This window comes from Phocoena sinus, chromosome 3 (assembly GCF_008692025.1).
Source record: "Phocoena sinus isolate mPhoSin1 chromosome 3, mPhoSin1.pri, whole genome shotgun sequence".
NCBI lineage: Eukaryota > Metazoa > Chordata > Mammalia > Artiodactyla > Phocoenidae > Phocoena > Phocoena sinus.
In genome coordinates this window covers 132,079,825-132,100,497 of record NC_045765.1, presented here as the reverse complement: position 1 = coordinate 132,100,497, position 20,673 = coordinate 132,079,825, and the positions used below count along the sequence as shown (strand labels likewise).

The window sequence follows — 20,673 nt, the reverse complement described above, 5'->3', positions numbered from 1 at the left end:
TCTGTAACTATTCCCTTTGTCTCTTAAATCTTCTTTCATACTTACAAAGTATTCCTTTGAGAAGGCATTCTGAGGACATTCCCTTGCTCAGTCCTTAGTTTCACTAATTTACATATGAGTTATATCAACTGCCATTTTCATTTTAAATTTTTAAGTCACATTTTAATTTCCCAAGTTCTGTGTTACATTCTTTGTCACAGATACAAAACATTCCTCCATCTCTCTGAATGTCCTCTTCTGATCACTCTATTACCTCTAGATCCTTGGATATCTTTTCTTCTGACTTTTGATTGGGTGTCTTTCTTTCATGGTGTTGGTTTTCCTCGTACTGTGGTGTGTCATGATTATATGCTTATCCGTTGTTTGAAAATCTGTTTGCCAGCTCTTTTGTTTACCATTGCCTGTTTCCAGTGATTAACAGGGACAGACAAGTGGCTTGTCTCCCTTGTGTGTGGGCTTTCTAACCTGCCTGGCAGTCAGTATATTACTGGAGCACTGCTCTGCCTGAGTCTAGCACCCACACTCAAGGATTTAGTTTGGGGGTAAACACAGCTGCTATCCACTACTTAACACAAGAAGAAAAGAAAAATAAAGGCATAGCTCCAAATGTAAATCCCCAATTAATAACTCTGATAAGCTCCCTGATTAATAATCCTGATGAATTCCCCTTCTATTTCATGTTTCCATTGTCTGTACCTCAAGCTTTGTCTTGCTTTCCTTTTTCTATTATAGATTTAAATCTATCTTTGTAATCGATTTATTATTGTTTGTTTTCTGATATTATTGTCATATCATGAGATTTTGGCAAGGGAGAGAGAATAGACACAGTAAAAAAATCAATCTTCAATTCTCAATCATAAGAGCTTCCCGTAACTGTGTTAAAAATAATAATTAGGGCTCCCCTGGTGGCACAGTGGTTGAGAGTCCGCCTGCCGATGCAGGGGACCCGGGTTCATGCCCTGGTCTGGGAAGATCCCACATGCCGCAGAGCGGCTACGCCTGTGAGCCATGGCCACTGAGCCTGCGCGTCTGGAGCCTGTGCTCCGCAATGGGAGAGGCCACAACAGTGAGAGGCCCACGTACCGCAAAAAAAAAAATAATAATAATAATTAACTTTATATGGTAAGTTCTTCACATTATTACCTCTCACAACAATGCCATAAATATCAGTAAATTTCAAGATTAAAATGATCAAGCATCATCAATATAGTCTTTAGACAATACTTTGGATCTTAAAATATTAAAAACCACAAATTTGTGACACCTCAAAAACAAATCTAACCAGTTCTATTTCATCTGGCTCCAGCATACGTGAGAGAATCAATCCAGTCTGATAAGTGATGAATAGCTACAAACATATTACCTCTTCAACAATTGTCAAGTTGCTATTCCAATTATAGGAACATAGTAAAGCTATTTAATTTTTCTGAGAACTTCCATAATTGTTATGGCCCACATCACTCTCCCATGAAAATACCCAAAGAATTGGGCTCAGAGGCGTGAGTGAGTGAGTGAGTGAGTGAGTGTGTGTGTGTGTGTGTGTGTGTGTGTGTGTGTGTAGGGCGGGGTTGTATGGCAGAGCAGAAATTGTATCCTCAGGGCCCAGCATGTAGTTAGTATTCATTAACTATTCACTGAAATGAATTCAGCAACAACAACAAAACATTTTGCCTCTGAAGCATCTAACATTACTCTAGCATCTTGGGGCACAATTTGGCAAATTTCCCTCCAGCTTAGAACTATGGATATATTTTATACAACATACAACAAACCTTTAAGACTATGTTGTGCTTTTCAGTCCTTCATAACTTTACAGTCTAGTATGGTAAATACCAGTATTGAGTACACGATTCAACTAGGATCATATAGAAAGGACAAAGAAGACATGACAGGGGGAAAGACAGCCTAGGAACAGATGGGACAAAAGTCAAAGAGGTGACAGTAGGCTTGGTTTATGCTAGGACAAGACTGAACCAAGTCCACTGTCACCTCCATGACTTTCATCTCTTCTGCTCCTTTCCCTAGACTTTGTGTGATGTCTTGTCCTTTCTGTACGATCCTAATCGCATGTTGTACTGTTATAGTACTTCCCATACCAGACTATAGTGCTTCTCAAAGTAAAGACCACAGTCACAGCAACTTTGTTAAGTCAGTATTAGTTGTTATTTTATGGATGTTTGGTCTGCCTCACACTACCCATGCAAAAAGAAAACTTTGAGATTTATTAAAATGCCTACTGTACAAAATAAAACTAAAGAATTGACAAAGTCAGGGATAAAGGAAAATAGAGAAAATAATCCTTTGTAGTCCCGCACAGTTGTTAGAGACTGCCTCTATGGTTCCCAGAGGCTGATGCGAAGTAGATCCTGTATGTTTTTTTTTTTTTTTTTTTTTTTGCGGTATGCAGGCCTCTCACTGCTGTGGCCTCTCCCGCCACGGAGCACAGGCTCCGGACACGCAGACTCAGAGGCCATGGCTCACGGGCCCAGCCGCTCTGCGGCATGTGGGATCTTCCCAGACCGGGGCACGAACCCGGGTCCCCTGCATCGGCAGGCGGATTCTCAACCACTGCGCCACCAGGGAAGCCCAGCTGTATGTTTTTATATAAAAAATAAACTAGTTATGCTATACCAAAGAGGAGGACAGTTATCAGAATCTTCAGCTGCTAGAAAAGAAAGCAGCAATGGAGAAGTTAAATGCCTTGCCCAATGTCCCCTGGCTTGTTTTTTAGAGGAAAATACTAGTCTCTTGACTTCCAGTGCTGTTGCTGCAATATCACACTGAAACCGAATACACAGTGAAAATTAGTTGCTATTATGGCAACCCCTGGGAGAAACAGAAATACCTATTCCCCTGTGAGGGATAAGAAGTTAAGCTAAGAACCCAACACAAATGTTCTGTGAGGAAGCTGGGCAGAGTGAGAAGACATGAAATGACCTGACTGCCCCTAAAGAGGAAACAGTGGTGAGGCAGCAACCTCAGAGACACATGAGAACCCTACTGCCAGGGGCTGGGAGGTTTAAAAGTCTGGGACACTAGTTTCTAGAATGTTCTATATACACACAGAGTCTTATAAAGCAAATTGTAAGCGCTATACTAAACTATGACTGGGAAGACAGATTTTTTAAAATTTCCTAGGGCACTTCTCCAGAAGAAAACAAAAATTAAGGTCAGGTCTACATCAGCCAGTAACAGATTTCTGGGCCCCTAGATTCACTTCTTTGGCTCTGCTGACTGTTGGCTCAGTTTTCCCTTAGCAAGTGTAAAAAACGCTTGAACACCACCACCCTGGGATCCTGTTCAACCAATTCAGATAGCTGTGGCCTTTTAACTCACATCCAAGTGACTTGGCTTTATACCAATATCATTTCCCCTAGTAAAGCCTAAGCCTAAGTGAGAAAGTACACAGCTCAGAGAGCCAGGAGTTAACTGGCTGTTCCCATTCCAGAAAGGTCTGGTTCTTTTCCTAGATAAGGAAACAATACTATATCAAGATGTTTCGATCATTCAATATTACATATTACACTGGATCCACAACTATAAAAAGAGAATTAGTGAGAATACCACTGTCTATTCTTAAAGCATCTCTTCTGAGGTACTTTAGGCAATTGAACTTTTCTTTTCCAGCCCAATCCCTTGGGAAATAAATAGTGATGATTTATTAAAACTTACATTTTACAGATAAGAAAACAACAACAAGAAGTTCAAATGCAGAGGGGGACAGAGTGCCTTGAGGCTACACTCTACTTGCTGCACCACATTTTTTCCTTATAATTATACAACAGATACAGAACATGCACATTTACTTGTATGTAGCTGACTGTCACTCAGCTCAAAGCACGGTCCTAAGGTATTCTGTGGACCTGACCCCACTTGGGGCCCCCCTCTGTGCTGCCATGTTCCTTTGCCAGGGTCATGGTTTCTTGCCTCTTTTCCCATAGAAACCCACGTGGAGATGTCTAAAACAGTTTTCGAATGGCAAGTTGCTTTCCCCTATAGCAGCAAAGAATGTAGGCAATTCTACTTGTCTCTTACAGCAATGTGGCCACAATAACCTCTTCAGGTCTGTCTGCTTATACTCATTCTTTTTCTAATATACAACCAATTTATTGGTTTATATTGTCGTGTTTCCTCCTCTGTCTTTATTGTATAGCATGACCTTCAGAGCCAGTGAGTATATTAAATTCATAGGTGTTTAGTTGCATTATTTTTTTTAATAGGAGGCAGTAGTGGCCATATAGAGGGAATAATCATAATATACAAAGGACAGTGAGAATGCATCAGATAAAAATTAAAGAGCTATTATTCCCTCCAAAGTAAGTTTTAATAAAAGATTCTGAAGGAAGAAAGCTTTATTTTGGAGAAAGACATCAAATGGTCTGGGTACAAAAAGCAGGAATTACAAGAAGCAGGCAGCAGTGCCCCCTGGGCTGCCTGTTAAGAAGTCTGCCCTGTGCAGTTACTGGAGAAATTAAGAAATGCAAATAACCTGGACAGATTAACAGCACCCGGAGATAACTAGCAGCATACAAAGAAACAGCACCTTTCAGTATGAGGAGGCATATTCCTCCAGGCAAACAAAGAAACAGGACAGAGTCAACATCTGTTTCATATAACAGCTTGGCTGCTGAAAGAAGCAACCTTTAAAAAATGGCTTAGCTGACAATCCTTAAAAATCATTCAGTCACTATTGCATGGGCTGAAGTAAATGGGTAAATGAACACAACTTGCACTTTCCATACGACCCTCACCTCCTTCCTCTAAAGAAAAGAAAATAAAGTGCAAACAAAAATCCTCACGAACTTCCCTTTTGATTGACAACTAGCAGCAATGAATACTGAAGTGTAAAAGACAGCTAACTGCTTTTTAACATTTCTTTGCTTTCCCAAAGTCAACTGGGAAGACAAGACTGCCAAAGAGTATATTGGGTGGGGATGGTGGCCAGGATAGGGGGTGAGGAAACAATTCAGACATAACTCCTTAGGATGTTAAGGGAAGAAAACAAGTCATTTGGCCAAACCAACCATGGTTCCAGAATTCAGTTCAAGAAAAAAAAAGGATGATGTCTGGATGCCTATCAATAAGTGGTAACAAACGAAACATGTTAAGAAACGAAATTTTCCTCTCTGGATTCTATCAATTTGTAAATGAAATTTCAAAATCAAGAGAGAGACACCTATGAATGCATAAAAATCTGTTTGTAGATTTAAGAATTGGACATTTTTAAGATGAAAAATTATCAGAGCTGTGATGTCACTGCAGTGTGACCACTGCTTCCAACTCAGTTAAATGCCAAATGTTTCACTACCCTTAGTAATGTGGTTAAAATACATAAGCCAAACAGAATGAAAGCCATTAAGAGGTACTATGACAGACGAGATTTTTCAGGTGGAATCTGAAAACAGAAAGAAAGGTGATTAGGTGGAAAGTGACAAAAAACATTTACTACTAACACACATGTAGTGCCAAAAAATATGCTGGGCAGCTACCCAAGACTCCAACGAAGTGAGGTCCCTTCCCAGTGACCTTTCAGTTTAAATAGGTATAATGCAATGAAGGAAAAGATCACCTTGTCTACGAGGGAGGGAGGCATGACCACAAAAAGAAAAAGCAATCAATATGTGATCTGTGTTGTTTTCAGAGACCTTGGGGTAAAAAGGCTTTATTGAAAGGTGTTTTTGCGGGGTATGAGGGAGTGAGGATATAATTATAATAAAAGCAAATCTTCCAAAAATGTTAGCTATGGGCCAGGTGGTCTCTAAGTACTTGACCTACGTTGACTAATTTAGTCCTCACAAGGATTATATGATGTAGGGACTATTATTACTACATTTTACAGATAAGGAAACAGAGATACAGGAAAGTAGACTTGCCTGGAAGCATGCAGAATGACTGGGCTTTGAAACAAGTCACCAGGAGGAAGGAAAATCCTTTGAAAGATTAACCTGCCTATCCAAAATCCTGCACGGTGTCTTGCACAACAACCATAAAAATAAAAATAATAGAGCAAGACAAGCAGAGTAATCAATTAAAGCTAAAAGAGAAAGGATTTAGATTAGTTTCAAACAAACAAAAAAAACCTTTCCAAATTAAAGAATATGCAGGGGAAAAAAAAAAGTTCATTGAGCGATACCACAGAATGTCCTTCGTCAGGATGGAAACTAACACTCAGCCTTGCTGGATGCTATTAAAAATAAATCCCTTCAAGTATGGAAGGGATTAACCTAGACATTCATTTTAGGCCTATAAGAAGTCGTATTTGGCTTTAATCAAGGAGAGAAGTTAAGTAGACATCAAGAGTCTCCCCTTGTGTCCATTAGCCAGTCTATTCAGGGACTATGCTTGTCTTAACACTATAACCACCACCATTTTCTAGAACTCAGCCTGAGCATATAATATGTACTCAGTAAATATTTGTTGACTGACTGAATTAGAAAAAATAAAAGAATATCAAAATGACATGTTTATGGAAGATTCTGTAAGTTTTGGAAACTATCTTGAATAAGGTAAGACTCTGCTTCAGAAGTCAGTCTTGAAGAAATCAGAAGAGGAAAGCACTGGAGCACTGAGGGCACTGGAGTCAGACCATAACTGAAGAAGAGTCTGACTTGAAAGACTTCTAAATAAGAACCTAGTGGATAGGGGCTTCCCTGGTGGCTCAGTGGTTAAGAATCCGCCTGCCAATTCAGGGGACACGGGTTTGAGCCCTGGTCTGGGAAGATCCCACATGCCACGGAGCAACTAAGCCTGTGTGTCACACCTACTGAGCCTGCGCTCTAGAGCCGGCGAGCCACAACGATTGAAGCCTGCGTGCCACGACTACTGAAGCCCATGCACCTAGAGCCCATGCTCCGCAACAAGAGAAGCCACCGCAATGAGAAGCCCGCCCACTGCAACGAAGAGTAGCCCCTGCTCGCCGCAGCTAGAGAAAGCCCGCGCGCAAAGCTGTGCGCGCAGCAACGAAGACCCAACACAGCCAAACAGAATAGAAAAAAAAGAAAAAGAAAAAGAACCTACTGTATAGCACAGAGAACTCTACTCAATACTCTGTAATGATCTATATGGGAACAGAATCTAAGAAAGAATGGACCTATGCATATGTATAACTGATTCACTTTGCTGTACAGCAGAAGCTAACATAACATTATAAATCAACTGTATTCCAATAAAAATTAATTTAAAAATAAAAATAATAAAAAAAGAAAGACCTCTAAATAAAGGAGTAAGACAGAAAACGAATGATAAAAGCGGCTGCAATTATAAGGGATGACGTCCTAGAATTTTTCAGCAAAGAGCAAGATGTTCATGTTTAATCAGTACAGTGTTAATGAAAATAATCCAAACATGTGAAGACTTCAAATTGTTCATATAATAATGATAAAAGCATCAGCAGACAACACATGGGAGCACTTCTCTTGTGCTGGGCCCTGGGTAAAATGCTTTATGTATAGAGTATGTTGATTAAGCGCAAGTGCTCAGATCAACTCCCATACCTCCTCCAAATAACTTTGATCAAGCCATTTGATCTGTGCCTAGGTGTCCTGTGTCTCATTATCTGTGAGATAATAATAGCATCTATTCTCTAGGCATGAAGTTGCAAAGATTAAATGAGAGTGTGTGGGGAGAGAAAATACAGGAAATTTTAGAGTTCTAATTTCACATAAAGACAGGAGTAATTGGTACAGCCTGATGAGTATGACAGGTAAGCTGAGGAGAGCAAGTCATTCTCAAAATAGTGAAAACAGGACTCACCCATCATATCACTAGGCTGGACTAACTATATCTCTCTTTGATATAGTAAGTCATCCCTTACTTTATTCTTACTTTCCCCTTAATTTCATCATTTTCAAAAATTAATTTCAAATATTTCTTTTCATGCATGTCTCCATCCCTGAACCACGAGCGCCTTGAAGACAGGGGATATGTTTTAAATATCATTTATTCCCAGCCCCTAGAATCATGCTTGACACACAAATACTTGTGCTAGAATGACTACATGAACAATAGGAAAAGACCATATGAGAAAATTGATGTGAACGAGATTTACAGCAATTTTTTTTTTTTTTTGCAGTACGCAGGCCTCTCACTGTTGTGGCCTCTCCTGTTGCGGAGCACAAGCTCAGGACACGCAGGCTCAGCGGCCATGGCTCACGGGCCCAACCGCTCCGCAGCATGTGGGATCTTCCCGGACCGGGGCACGAACCCGTGTCCCCTGCATCGGCAGGCGGACTCTCAACCACTGTGCCACTAGGCAAGCCCAAGATTTATAGCAAATTTTAAGAGGAAGATACAAGAAATACCCTCATAGAAGACAAATTTGATAAGAACATAGAATTATTTCTATATATACATAACACAAATTATGTAGTACATATATACAAACACACAACCATCTATCAGTGTGTGTGCAAACACAGTTTGTTATTAAGATCTACCCAAAGTGACTTTCTTTTAATTTAACTCCATTAGTCATTGTTATTTCATTCTAAACCATTTCTTCTTACTAGATAAGGAACAGAAGTTCATGCCTCTTCCTATTTTTAAAAAGTGAGAAATGTAACTTAAGGTTGATAAGGGGGTGATGGAAAGTCTTGGAACCATCTGGAAAGGGTAGAAGAAGGAATTTGAAGGGAGGAACAGGGGCCGTGCCGATCTTGGGAATTAACCCTAGGATAAGCAGAACTTTCTGAGCATTCTGCACTTCAGCACAGTTCGGGCTCTTAGTATCTGCCTACCTTTATACCTATCTTCTTGAGTTTCTCCCTCGATTTCATAGTTTTCCCCTGGATTGACAACCTGACTGAACTCTGATTAACCTGTCTTCTGAGTTAACTCTCTACTGGTAAATAGCTGTTTCACATCTTCACACCCTGATCTTAAAATTCTCAGCTCTTTCCTCTTGAACTTAGAAATTCTTGGGTCAAGCAACCTCCTCTCAAACAATCTGATTTTAGGAGGTCATAATTCTTCTTAAATGTCACATATCTTATATTGGGACGAGCCTCTTGGTATGTAAGATTTACTCTAAATCCCAGGAAAGCTATACTCTCTGTGTGTTAGTCTACTTTTCATGCATTCTTGGGTGAGACATGACCTAGGGCCTAGTCCTACCCCATGCAGAGTAGGTCCTCAAAAAATATTTGTTGGATAAAGGAATTAGTGAGTAAAAAGTCAAGGATTGAATTCCCTCCACTGCTTGCCTCTGAGCACACAATACAGGATACACAATTAGATTCTACTCAGAAAATCACCTTCTCCTTGAGACAGTCTCTCAACTGAAAACAGCTAGTAAAGTTCAGGGGAAGAAGAATCTGTGCTTAAGCTAGGAATTTGCTCTTCATTACCACCCGCCAAACACCACACATCACTAGCCTGAAACTAATGTATAGGTCCCAATCCCTGAAGCTCTATCTCATACCTACATCTCTCAACTATTACATCACAGAAGAGGCACAAACTAAAGCGTTTCCACCAAACTCTATGGTACCCGCTCCATTGTAATTTCCATTTCAACAATTGCCAGGGTACACACAGTTCTTTCAGCAAAATTAAACCTTGGGAACAGACAGATTCCCACCTTATACACCCCGTCCTCTAATTTGATCTTTTGAATTGTACTGATTTTCAATGGCACAGTCAAGATTATAATAAATTCCTTGATGTGTTCGCTTTTTAAAAGTTGTCCAGATACATCCATTATTTATATCATCCAACTAAACGTCAATAATAAACACCTTATCAATTAATCAACAGTTTTGTATACTGGAGGGTATTCAATAAAAACTTTGCATCTAGCCTAGTAATAATACATTTACTAAGTATCAACCGTATTCAAAAATAATAGAATTCTCGGGCTTCCCTGGTGGCGCAGTGGTTGAGAGTCTGCCTGCCAATGCAGGGGACGCGGGTTCGTGCCCCGGTCTGGGAGGATCCCACATGCCGCGGAGCGGCTGGGTCCGTGAGCCATGGCCGCTGGGCCTGCGCGTCCGGAGCCTGTGCTCCACAACAGTGAGAGCCCCGCCTACCGCAAAAAAAAAAAAAAAAAAAAAAAATAGAATTCTCAAACCATTCATTTTGATTCCATGGATGTTTACACTGTTTAAAAATTTTTGCATAGAAAAATTATTCTATTACAAGAACATTCATGTTTTATAATTTTTGCATTCAAAATGACAAAATGACAAAACCAACATCAAAGAAAAACCAGAATTTATCAACCATGGTTCATTTTAAATATTAATGCTGTAAAAGTCAAAGGTAGCTATATAGCTCTTTAAAACACACACCTGAAAAGATCAGCCAATATATCATTAGCTAAAAATAAGAAGGCATCAAACACTATTGTGATAGCATAAGGTTTGTGTCAATTTCATCAATCTAAAAATAGGTCACAGAATGAGCTTAAAAAAAAAAAAGCAGGGTAAGGTCAATATCACAAAGTGATTAAAGAGATGGAAGAGAACTTTCTTCTAAGTCATTAAACTCACCAATATTATACTGAACTCCAGAGCACTTACCATTTTCCTGTGGCATTAGGGAATTTAGTAGGTTCACTGAATTGACTGATTTCTTTGTTAACCTATTTACATGGGTTAAGACCCTGACTGACATAAAACGCAACCAAAAAAAAAACCCCAGACAGAGAGTGTAATGAAAGACTGAGTGATGTATAGTTTGGGGTGCAGCCTAGCCAATAAATGTGGTTGACCAGCAAAGAACCTATTGGCAAAGATTTATTATCGGAACAAATACATTCTAAAAAGATCTAATACAATAAAACCTGCAGTATGAATACAAACTACGCTAAAATACAGTTCTTTGCCCTGCATAACATATAGCTTATTTTTTATGATTATATCAAAACTCTCTTCATTTTGTTCATTGAAGAATAAATTTCATTAGCTAAGTAAAACCAAAGAGTACAGTGTATGAAATGGCATTAGTAGTGTAGTTCTTTAATCCACACAAAACAAAGTTTATGTTACTTAGAACTCTTCAACTACCTTTAAAATATATATAAAGAAAAGGAAATATTTCTAGGAAATGTATTATCAAGAGAAAAGGTAAAAATGAATCACCTCTGAGAAAAATACATCATCATTATGTTTTAATTATATGTAACACATTAATATGAACTTAGTAAAAGCTAGAGCCAGACATATAAGTGATCTTAAATGATATACCTCCAAGTTCTTTTACATTCAAGATGGCATTCTGGAATGGCACTGCTTTTATACTAAAACCTACAATTAGAAAACAGAAAAGAAAGAATTAGCAACTTAAGTTTTAAAAATGTATAAGATGCTCAAATGCTCTTTTTTAGGCAGATTAAGAGTTATTTTTCATAGTTCATATTTACACCAGAAACACATAATTTCCAAGACAAACGGTTAACCTAGTATTATCTTCTACCATTTTGCAAAACAGTTGTATGTTACAGCAAAATATAACCCTTTTCTTTAAAATATTGCCTCATTCTTTAATACATAATGCCACTTTGTAAATTTTATCAGTTGCGAGAAAGACACTTGGAAGAATAGAGAAACGTCAGAGAAAATATTAAATCTATCAGGACCTTTGCATCTAATTCCTAAGGTTAATCTTCCCTCACATATAACTTAGCAACCCTAGAGACTAAGGTATCAAAATGATAACCATCTTATATTGAATTACATAGTATTTATGTTAGCGTTTTCTTTCAAGGACATGGTTAAAGTCATACATAAATTTTTCTTAAAAGTACAATCGTAATTACCCATTTATGCATTTTATAATGCATGTAATAAATGACTTCTATTATAAAAGTATATTCAGAGTATAGTACTATGATTAATTCTGTATTTAGGACTTAATTATCATCATCTAAGTCAATCAATTCAGGTGTGACATATGTGAGTGTGCGTTTACCTATACACAGACACACACACAAATATATACACTAAATATTTCTGAAATGATCCACAAGAAACTGGAACATGTAATGACTCTTGGGAGAACTGAGAGTCTTCTTCTGGAGGTCTTAAATAGAAGGGAGATTCTTTTGTTTCATTTGAATACTTTGCATATACAGGTACTTCTTTTTCAGTTAAAAGCTCTACTAATTTTTAATAGTTAATTTATTCAGTAATTTCCAAGCACCCAATCAATTTAAGGTTTTAAGCATTATTTGATATGTACAATTACAAGATAAATAAGACACGGTCCCCTTTTCAAGAAATTATCAACAGGGTGAAAGGGAAAACAAACAAATACTTTCACTGAAGCAAGTTATGATGGGTGCCTAGAAAGGTAAAAAGATATAAAGTACAATGTGTATAAGAACAATTCTTTTACATGGTTTTGCTTTACTTTATTAAAAAACACGTTAAAATGTACCTTATTATACTCCAGCCTATTATTACCACTCCTCTGTTGTATACTGTCCCAGAGCTTTAAGATTTTATATATTACCTTCTACTTAAGGCAGTGAATATCATGTAATGGTTAAAAAGTGACTTTGGAGTCAGACAGAACTAGGTTTTAATAAGCTCTATTACTGTGGGCAACTTAGCAGCCTTGGCTTTCATCGTCTGTAAACTGGGAATGATAGTATCTATGTCACAAAGTTGTTATGAGGATGCGATAATGCATGTATTATCTTTATCACAGTGCCTGGTACAAATAAGCACAAAATATAAGACTGCTGACATTATATTTCAGTGGATGCCATGTTGTTGATGATTTAATCATTAGGTACACATATCTTCTGCCTGCCTGAATATATTACAGACTCAAGACAGAAATGCTGGTGCTCATTTATGAAGTATTTAGTTGGAGCCATAAATGTTACCACTGAATGAAAAGTACTTTTGTTGGAGTGATGGAAGCGTAAACTGTTGAAATTTGTTGTACAGAATGTAAATGTTCATTGGGCTCTCTGAGAACCTTCCAAAACATACCCTTCCTATGTGGGTTTAATACAGACTGACACAGTGGGCGTAGCACTATGATTAACGGTGCGTGCAGTCACTGAATCTTAGTAAAATAGCAGGAGTAGGGGGCAGCTTCATGTGGCTGACATACCGGCATATACCTGGGTCTGCAGGAAAGCCTCTCCAGGTGTCTGGCTTCTGGGAAATTACGGAAACTCAGCGCCAATCACAATACTCTTGCTGGCACTGAAATTCACCCACAGGAGACTTGGATGCTTGACTGTATCTACCTACCACACAGGGGTGTTACATGGATTAAAAGGCAATGATTGTGAAATCCTGAAAACGAAAACACTATGTAAGTGCTAAACAGTCTATTAGTGGTTAGGTTCAGGACAACCCAAGTATGGATTTTCCAGAGAAATGGGACAAACCCCAACTTTGAAAAAGAAATAGTTATGGAGCACATCAGCAATATTTCATCTGCTTTGATTCTTAAAAGCTGACAATATGCAGGCACCCAGAGGGAAGAAATATCCTTCTGGAAATTACCACACCCATATGCAAAATACAACTTTTGAAATTTATTGATCCAACAGGCAGATTATATGACGGTTCCCATCTTGAATCCTTACACAGACTTCATAATAAATTGACTACAAAAATGTCGTCCAATGTTCACTCTAAGCAAAGTAACCTAGCAATGTTATTTATAGGCATATAAATGTTCCTGCAGAATACTCATAAATGTTTTCTCTTCACACAGAACATATGTGGCTAGATTTATACTGCAAAGGTATATGCAGTCTTCCACTTTGCTGTCTTTGTATTATTTTTACAATATAGCTGTGGTAATTAATGTTCAGAGGATGAAGCCTAGATAATCAGTCCAGAAAATAAGAGAATGTACTATTTATGGAAGAGAAACAATATTTTTCTATTTTAGTCATTCTAACTGTTTGCAAGGCTTAAAAAGACTTAAAATGTAAAGACACATTTTCAGTTCACCAGAAGGGCAATCAAGAAGGGCAACCATCAGATCAACTGTATTTTATTCCTTTACACTGAGTTGGATGAGGTCAAGAAGGGAAATTAATATTTAGTAGGGTTACAAAGGTCAATCCATCAAAATACCTTTCTCAAAGGGTTGACTTTGAGGAATGAAAATCACTGGATTGCATGGGCTGTACAGTAAGAATGTCTGGGTTCAAATTCTGGCTCTACCATTATTAACTGTCTGACTCTGAGCAAGTTACTTAATTCCTCTGTGCCTCAGTTTCCTCAGCTGTAAATGAAAACAGACGGTAATCAGTGCTATAAAGTGTTTTGTTTTTAAATAAATAAAACTAAAAATTCATAATACTAATGGTCATCAAATAATCACTGAATGCTTTTTCCCAATCAAAATCATGTGCGGCCTCAAGTTCAGATATATTATGAAAGCAGTGGTAAAAATAAGAGTTGCTGAGGAAGCAATCACAACAACATTTATTGAGGACTTCTAGAGACTAAATATTTGTGGTCCTCCTTAACACTTCTTTCCCTCTCAATCAATCAACCAATCCCCAAAGCCTTTAAATTTCACCTGCTAAATAGTTCTCAAAAATGCCTACTTCTGAGGGCGTCCCTGGTGGCACAGTGGTTGAGAGTCTGCCTGCCAATGCAGGGGACACGGGTTCGTGCCCCAGTCTGGGAAGATCCCACATACCGCAGAGCGGCCGGGCCCGTGAGCCATGGCTGCTGAGCCTGCGCGTCCAGAGCCTGTGCTCCGCAACGGGAGAGGCCACAACAGTGAGAGGCCCGCGTACCGCAAAAAAAAAAAAAAAAAAAAAAGCCTACTTCTCTTCATCCTCACAGCACAACTCTCGTCAAGCCACCACCATCACCACGTGGTGAGCCTCCTAACTAAACTCTGCATCTATTATTGGCCTCCTCAATCATCCCCACACATTAGCAGAAGTGATTTCCTGAAATGCACTTCTGTTTACATCATTCCCCTACTTAAAAGGGTCTGATACCTTCTCACTACTCAAGGTATAGTTTGAAACACCTAACAAGGCCCTACCTGATCTGGTTCCTCTTTCCTTCCCTAGGCTTATTTTGCACCATCTCCCCCTCATTTATATTCTTCAGTTCCTAAAACAAGCCATGTTCCTTCCATCTCAGGGCCTTTGCACCTACTGCTCCAAAAGTGTGTGTTCTTTGCCCTTCTGGCGAACTCTTTACCCTTCAGGTGGTATTAGAACTTCACTTTGTCAGGCAGACCTTCTCTGGTGTTCCTGAAATAGGTTGATTTTTTTGGATCTGTGTGCTTGGGGCACTCAGCACTTCTCCTACATGACTTTCACGGTTCTAATTACGTATCAGTTTATTTACTTGTTTTATGTTTGTTCCCCAGCTAGACTGCAAGGATTCGTAATAGAGATACAGTGTACAGTGTATCTTGTATGCCAGTGCTTGGTCATAATAGGATCTCAATATTTCTTTAAAGATCTGTGCTAAGGGTTTATATTTAGTCAGCCCTCCATATCCGAGGGTTCTGCATCCACATATTCAACCAAACAGACCGAAAATATTTGGGAAAAAAATTTCCAGAAAATTCCAAGAAGCAAAACTTGAATTTGCTGTGCCCAGGCCATTTACATTGTATTTACATTGTATTAGGTATTATTGGTAATCTAGAGATGATGTGAAGCGTATGGGAGGATGTGTGTAGGTTACATGCAAATACTGTATTTTTATATAAAGGACTTGAGCATCCTCAAATTTTGGTATCCGTTGCAGGGGAAGGTGGTTACCAGTCCCCCTCATATACCAAGCGACGACTATATTTTAGCTGTTACGACCATCCTTAATGAATAACTACTGTTCCAGGAAGCAAGTGAAGTCTAGAAGGGTTAAGTACCTGGCCAAAAGTACTAAATGCTGTATTTAAAACCTGAACTCAGGTCTCATCACCTGAGTCCACCAGAGCTCCACACTATAGCACCTCTTCCACATACCAACAAGATGGTGGATTCAAATTTTCTAATTTTGAACCTAAATAATGGTGGAGCTGACTGGAAAAACTACACACATACCTAATAATCCCACTAAGTATTTTCCCTCCTACTTATAAATAATCCAACACAAGGAATCTATTTTGATTCTTGTGTTCTCAGGTCTATACTACATTTCCTTATTAATGGAGTAAAAATAATAACATGAGTTTAGAGAGTACTTTTTTAAAGACGTTATTAATAAAACCAGGAACTCAGGAGGGGAGGGAAAATGTCCAACTGACTCAGCCATGACAGTGCGCTCGCTCTGTTGCTTCTTCGAAAAAATAAGCATCTCCGATGCTCTTCTCAGGAAGTCAGTGAGCTGAGGAACAACAGCACTTTAGAACAACAGTCCTAAAACTCTGTCACAGCTCTTAGACTTACCAGCCACTTTTTTCTTTTTTTTATTATTTTTTATTTTTTTATATCTTTACTGGAGTATAATTGCTTTACAATGGTGTGTTAGTTTCTGCTTTATAACAAAGCAAATCAGTTATCCATATACATTTGTTCCCATATCTCTTCCCTCTTGCGTCTCCCTCCCTCCCACCCTCCCTATCCCACCCCTCCAGGCGGTCACAAAGCACCGAGCTGATCTCCCTGTGCTATGCAGCTGCTTCCCACTAGCTATCTACCTTACGTTTGGTAGTGTATATATGTCCATGCCTCTCTCTCGCTTTGTCACAGCTCACCCTTGCCCCTCCCCATGTCCTCAAGTCCATTCTCTAGTAGGTCTGTGTCTTTATTCCTGTCTTACCCCTAGGTTCTTCATGACTTTTTTTTTTCTTAAATTCCATATATATGTGTTAGCATATGGTATTTGTCTTTCTCTTTCTGACTTACTTCACTCTGTATGACAGACTCTAGGTCTATCCACCTCATTACAAATAGCTCAATTTCGTTTTTTTTATCCAGCCACTTTTTCTTGACTTTGAATCCCTCATCTGCAAAATGAGTGGACTAGATTAGCTTTTTAAAGTTTCCCCTAATGTTAGGATTCCATTATTTATATTAAACAAGGAGAAGGAATTAACAGTAACAACTGAGTCAACCATCAATGGCCTCCAGTATTTGGCTGAAGGCCTCAGGGGTAGGTCTCCCGACTCCATTCAAACAATTTGATGGCTGAAGCCTAAGTTACGTAGTCATTTTTTCCTGGCCTATTTAAGCTACATTAGTAAGACTGAAACCTCCCCTAAGATTTAACCCCACAAATTTTAATAAATATATGACTTAGCAACTCTTTGGGGAAATAATTGTTTGCATAGACTTTCAGCTTTTGTCTTTTAGTCCTTAAATCCAAAAAAGCCTGTGATACAAGGGAGATGGATTTGAAATTTTTTATGCGGGGAAAGCATTACTGGAATCGTAACAAAATTAGGTTTCAGAGGGAGGTTAGTCTATTTTTATTCATTGTGTGGAACACAGGACTATTTTGCTTGGACCTACAGACCAACCTCCCCCCTTCCCCTGCAACACATACACAAGCCTGCACACATGTACACAGGTACTCGGTGTGTGCTTCTGACATCCCTGGGTCACTCTAAGAACTGCTAAAGGGAAAGACATTCCACAGATCTGGTGGCCTTGACTTGGACCAAGGACATGATTTATGCGTTAGTTTTGTGATGTTTGGACAATGGTCTAGCGAAATTCTTCTAAATATCATTTCAACATCATAAAAGGAAATTTAATCTACCAGCATTTATAAAACACAATTCTTTAGCAGATACCAAATCTGACTTTCTAACTTATTTCTTCTTAACGTGTATGCAGCTAATACTAAACTTATTAAAATGCCTGATTCAAATTTTCATAAACTTTTCTGTATTTCTTTCAAATTACCATAATTGTTTTCTATTTTAACTGACCAACATATCACTTGACAAATTTTCAAACATCGTAATATATATCCCTAGAAAAGATTTTTCAACCTTTTTCAATTCCAAGTGTTCAATTTTCTCTAGATTGTTCTCTATGTTACAACAATATATTATCCTAAACCTTTAGATTCCATTCCTCTGTTTTAAAAAGAAAAAAAAGCGAATATTGTGTAATCTACAGGTTAACAATCCCTTTTATCAACAAATTCTTTGGGCATATACAGTCAAGGAATTCACTCTGGACAAAGTTCACTTTTGTTTCTAGACCAAGGTGTAAGCTACTCAATTTTTTTCCTCTATCAGCAAGATTGGCTCTTTTCAGGACTTCTTGGCCCTTTGAGTTTTGACAATTTAAGTATCTTTTAAAAATTATGTCAAAGTAAAAGACTGCTGAAGTTAACAATCCAATAAAGTTTGGATTCCCTTTACTTCTGAAGAAAAGGCTGACATTCTTGCCTTGCTGAAATGGATAGACATACCCTTGTGTGTCATGTTTTCATTTTAAGAAACTAATTCTCAGTGTATCTTTTCAACTGTTCCAAACTCTTCCAACAAATATTTCATTTTTAATTGGCTTTATATTATCAAAACATTATAAAATAGAGAAATAATTTAAGAGAATAAAATTTCACACATAATTCGACCATACCAACAAAGCCCATAGTTATGTTTTACGGGTTTTTTTCCCATTTTTGATTCAAAAGCATAGTTTTGCAAGGTTTAATTTTCAAAATGAATGTAAATTTAATTTTCCTTGACAGAAGATTGTGTTTTCCAATATATGATCATTTCAACTGATGTACCACGAGTTAATTAACAAACTCCTTTGATATAGGACATTTAAATTACTTTCAAGTTTTAGTGATACAAAATGTTGCAAGGAATCAGTTTGTTCATATAGTTTCTTTGAAATTACACACTTAATGGAAATTCTTAGTGACACGATTAGGCCAAGGGATGTAAATATTTTGGTAACCTTTAATTTATATGAATAACTTCTTTCAAAAAAAAAAACGGTCAACACACGTTTTGGCAAATTTAGGTATAAAATTAACATTTTCTTATTTATTTTCTAGTAAAGTTGAACTTCTTGTAAAGCCAAACCTTTCCATTTATTTGTTTGCCATTAATTCTTTTCCTGAATACCTTTGTGGACTTAGCTTAATTAATCAATTAGATTCTAGACACTACTTGTGAACGTGACTGAATTCTCTAAATAGGACTGTCATAAACTCTTATCTGTAATATCTGATAGAAATACTTCTCAACAGCATTGCTTTTACTTACATTTGTCATCTTAATCTTAGCTTTCCAGTCTTTCTAAACTTTTATATAGTTAGCTCCCTTGCTCGTTCACTTTGTACATTATTCTCCGTAGGACCTCCTTCAGCTATTCTCCCATCCTCACATTGAATGTTCACATGCACATGTGGCTTTCTGACCTCCTCATTTCTTCTAGTTACCTTTTCTTGCCATTGGGTTTTGTCATTTATTTTAGGACCTTCCTTCCACCTCCTTTGTTCTTCTTCAGCTGCATACATACGCAACAAAAACGAGCCGGCAGTTGAGTTTGAACAGGCTGGCAATGTCCGTCTGGAACTCTGGTGAGGACTGGGTTTTGTGGGTCCACTGATAACTAAAATCAGCCTGCTTGGTTCTCCTCTGCCTCCACCCCTCCTCTGTCACCGCTAATTAGTTTCTCCAACCTCTTGCCCACCTTCATTAGCTACAATAAACATACAGACTCAACCAACAAGCATCTACCCCTTCTCTTCTCTTTGCACCTCATGCCCAACTCTGCCCTGCCTTTATCCTTGCGGAGCCCTCTCAACGAATCACAGGGAACCTCACCTTTGTTAAGAAAAGTCTTCTCTAGCCTCCAACATTTTCTTACACGCTTTTCCTTCCTTTTTATACTAGCAAACAGAGCTTTTCCTTCCCTGATCAGGGCCAGCCAGGACAAGCTTTGCTTCCTTATAATGCTTTTACCGCTTTACCATACTCACCTCTTAATAACTTCCCAGCTAAAGTTGTGACATGTGTTTCTGTGTCGACCTTTGCATTTCTATCTACCAACTTTCAGGGCATTTGCTTATCTATCTGAATGAATTCAACACATTTGTCCACCACTCTATCTGCTTCTACTCTTATAGACAACATTCTCCAAACTAATGATCAAAGCTATCCTCCAAATTTTCAGATCTCCAAAACTATCAGATCTAAATTCACATTAGCCATCACTAATTTGTTGGTATAAAGTTGTAGATGCCATCAAATTTTCTACATAGATGATCCTGTCATCAGCAAACCAAGAAAGTTTTACTTATTCCTTTCTAATCTGGAAACCTTTTATTTCTTTTCTTGCCTGATGCACTGGCCAGAATCTTTACTAGAATGTTGAACAGAAGTGGTGAGAACAGACATCCATGTCTTATTCCTAATCAGACCAGGAATAAATTCTGTATTTCATCATTAAGTATGACAACAGCTATAGGGTTTTCATACATGACCTTTAACAGTTGAGGAAATTCCCTCTGTTCCTATTTTGGTGAGAGTTTTTATCAGAAATCAATGTTTTTTGTTTTTTTGTTTGCATCTCTTGAGATGATCACATGGTTTTCTTTTCTTAGCTTATTAATATTGTAAATTAAATTTACTGATTTTTGAACATGAAACCAACCCTGTATTCCTGGGACGTTACTTGGTCATGACACATTATCCTATTAAAAATATACTACTTTAAGATTTGATTTGCAAGATTTTTGTTTATATTTTTGGTATCTATGTTCATGAGGGATATGGTATGTAGTTTTTTTGCAATGTCTTTATCTGGTTTTG

The 20,673-nt window shown here is 38.0% G+C and overlaps 1 protein-coding gene across 1 annotated transcript in view; it reads right to left on the bottom strand.

Annotated features, from left to right (window-relative positions):
- Positions 1-20,673, bottom strand: part of ARL15 (ADP ribosylation factor like GTPase 15) — a 421,917-nt gene that overhangs the window by 255,315 nt on the left and 145,929 nt on the right. The window contains exon 3 of the mRNA XM_032628241.1: positions 11,184-11,243. Within this exon, the coding sequence (XP_032484132.1) occupies positions 11,184-11,243 (60 nt within the window). The remainder of the gene's footprint in view (positions 1-11,183; positions 11,244-20,673) is intronic.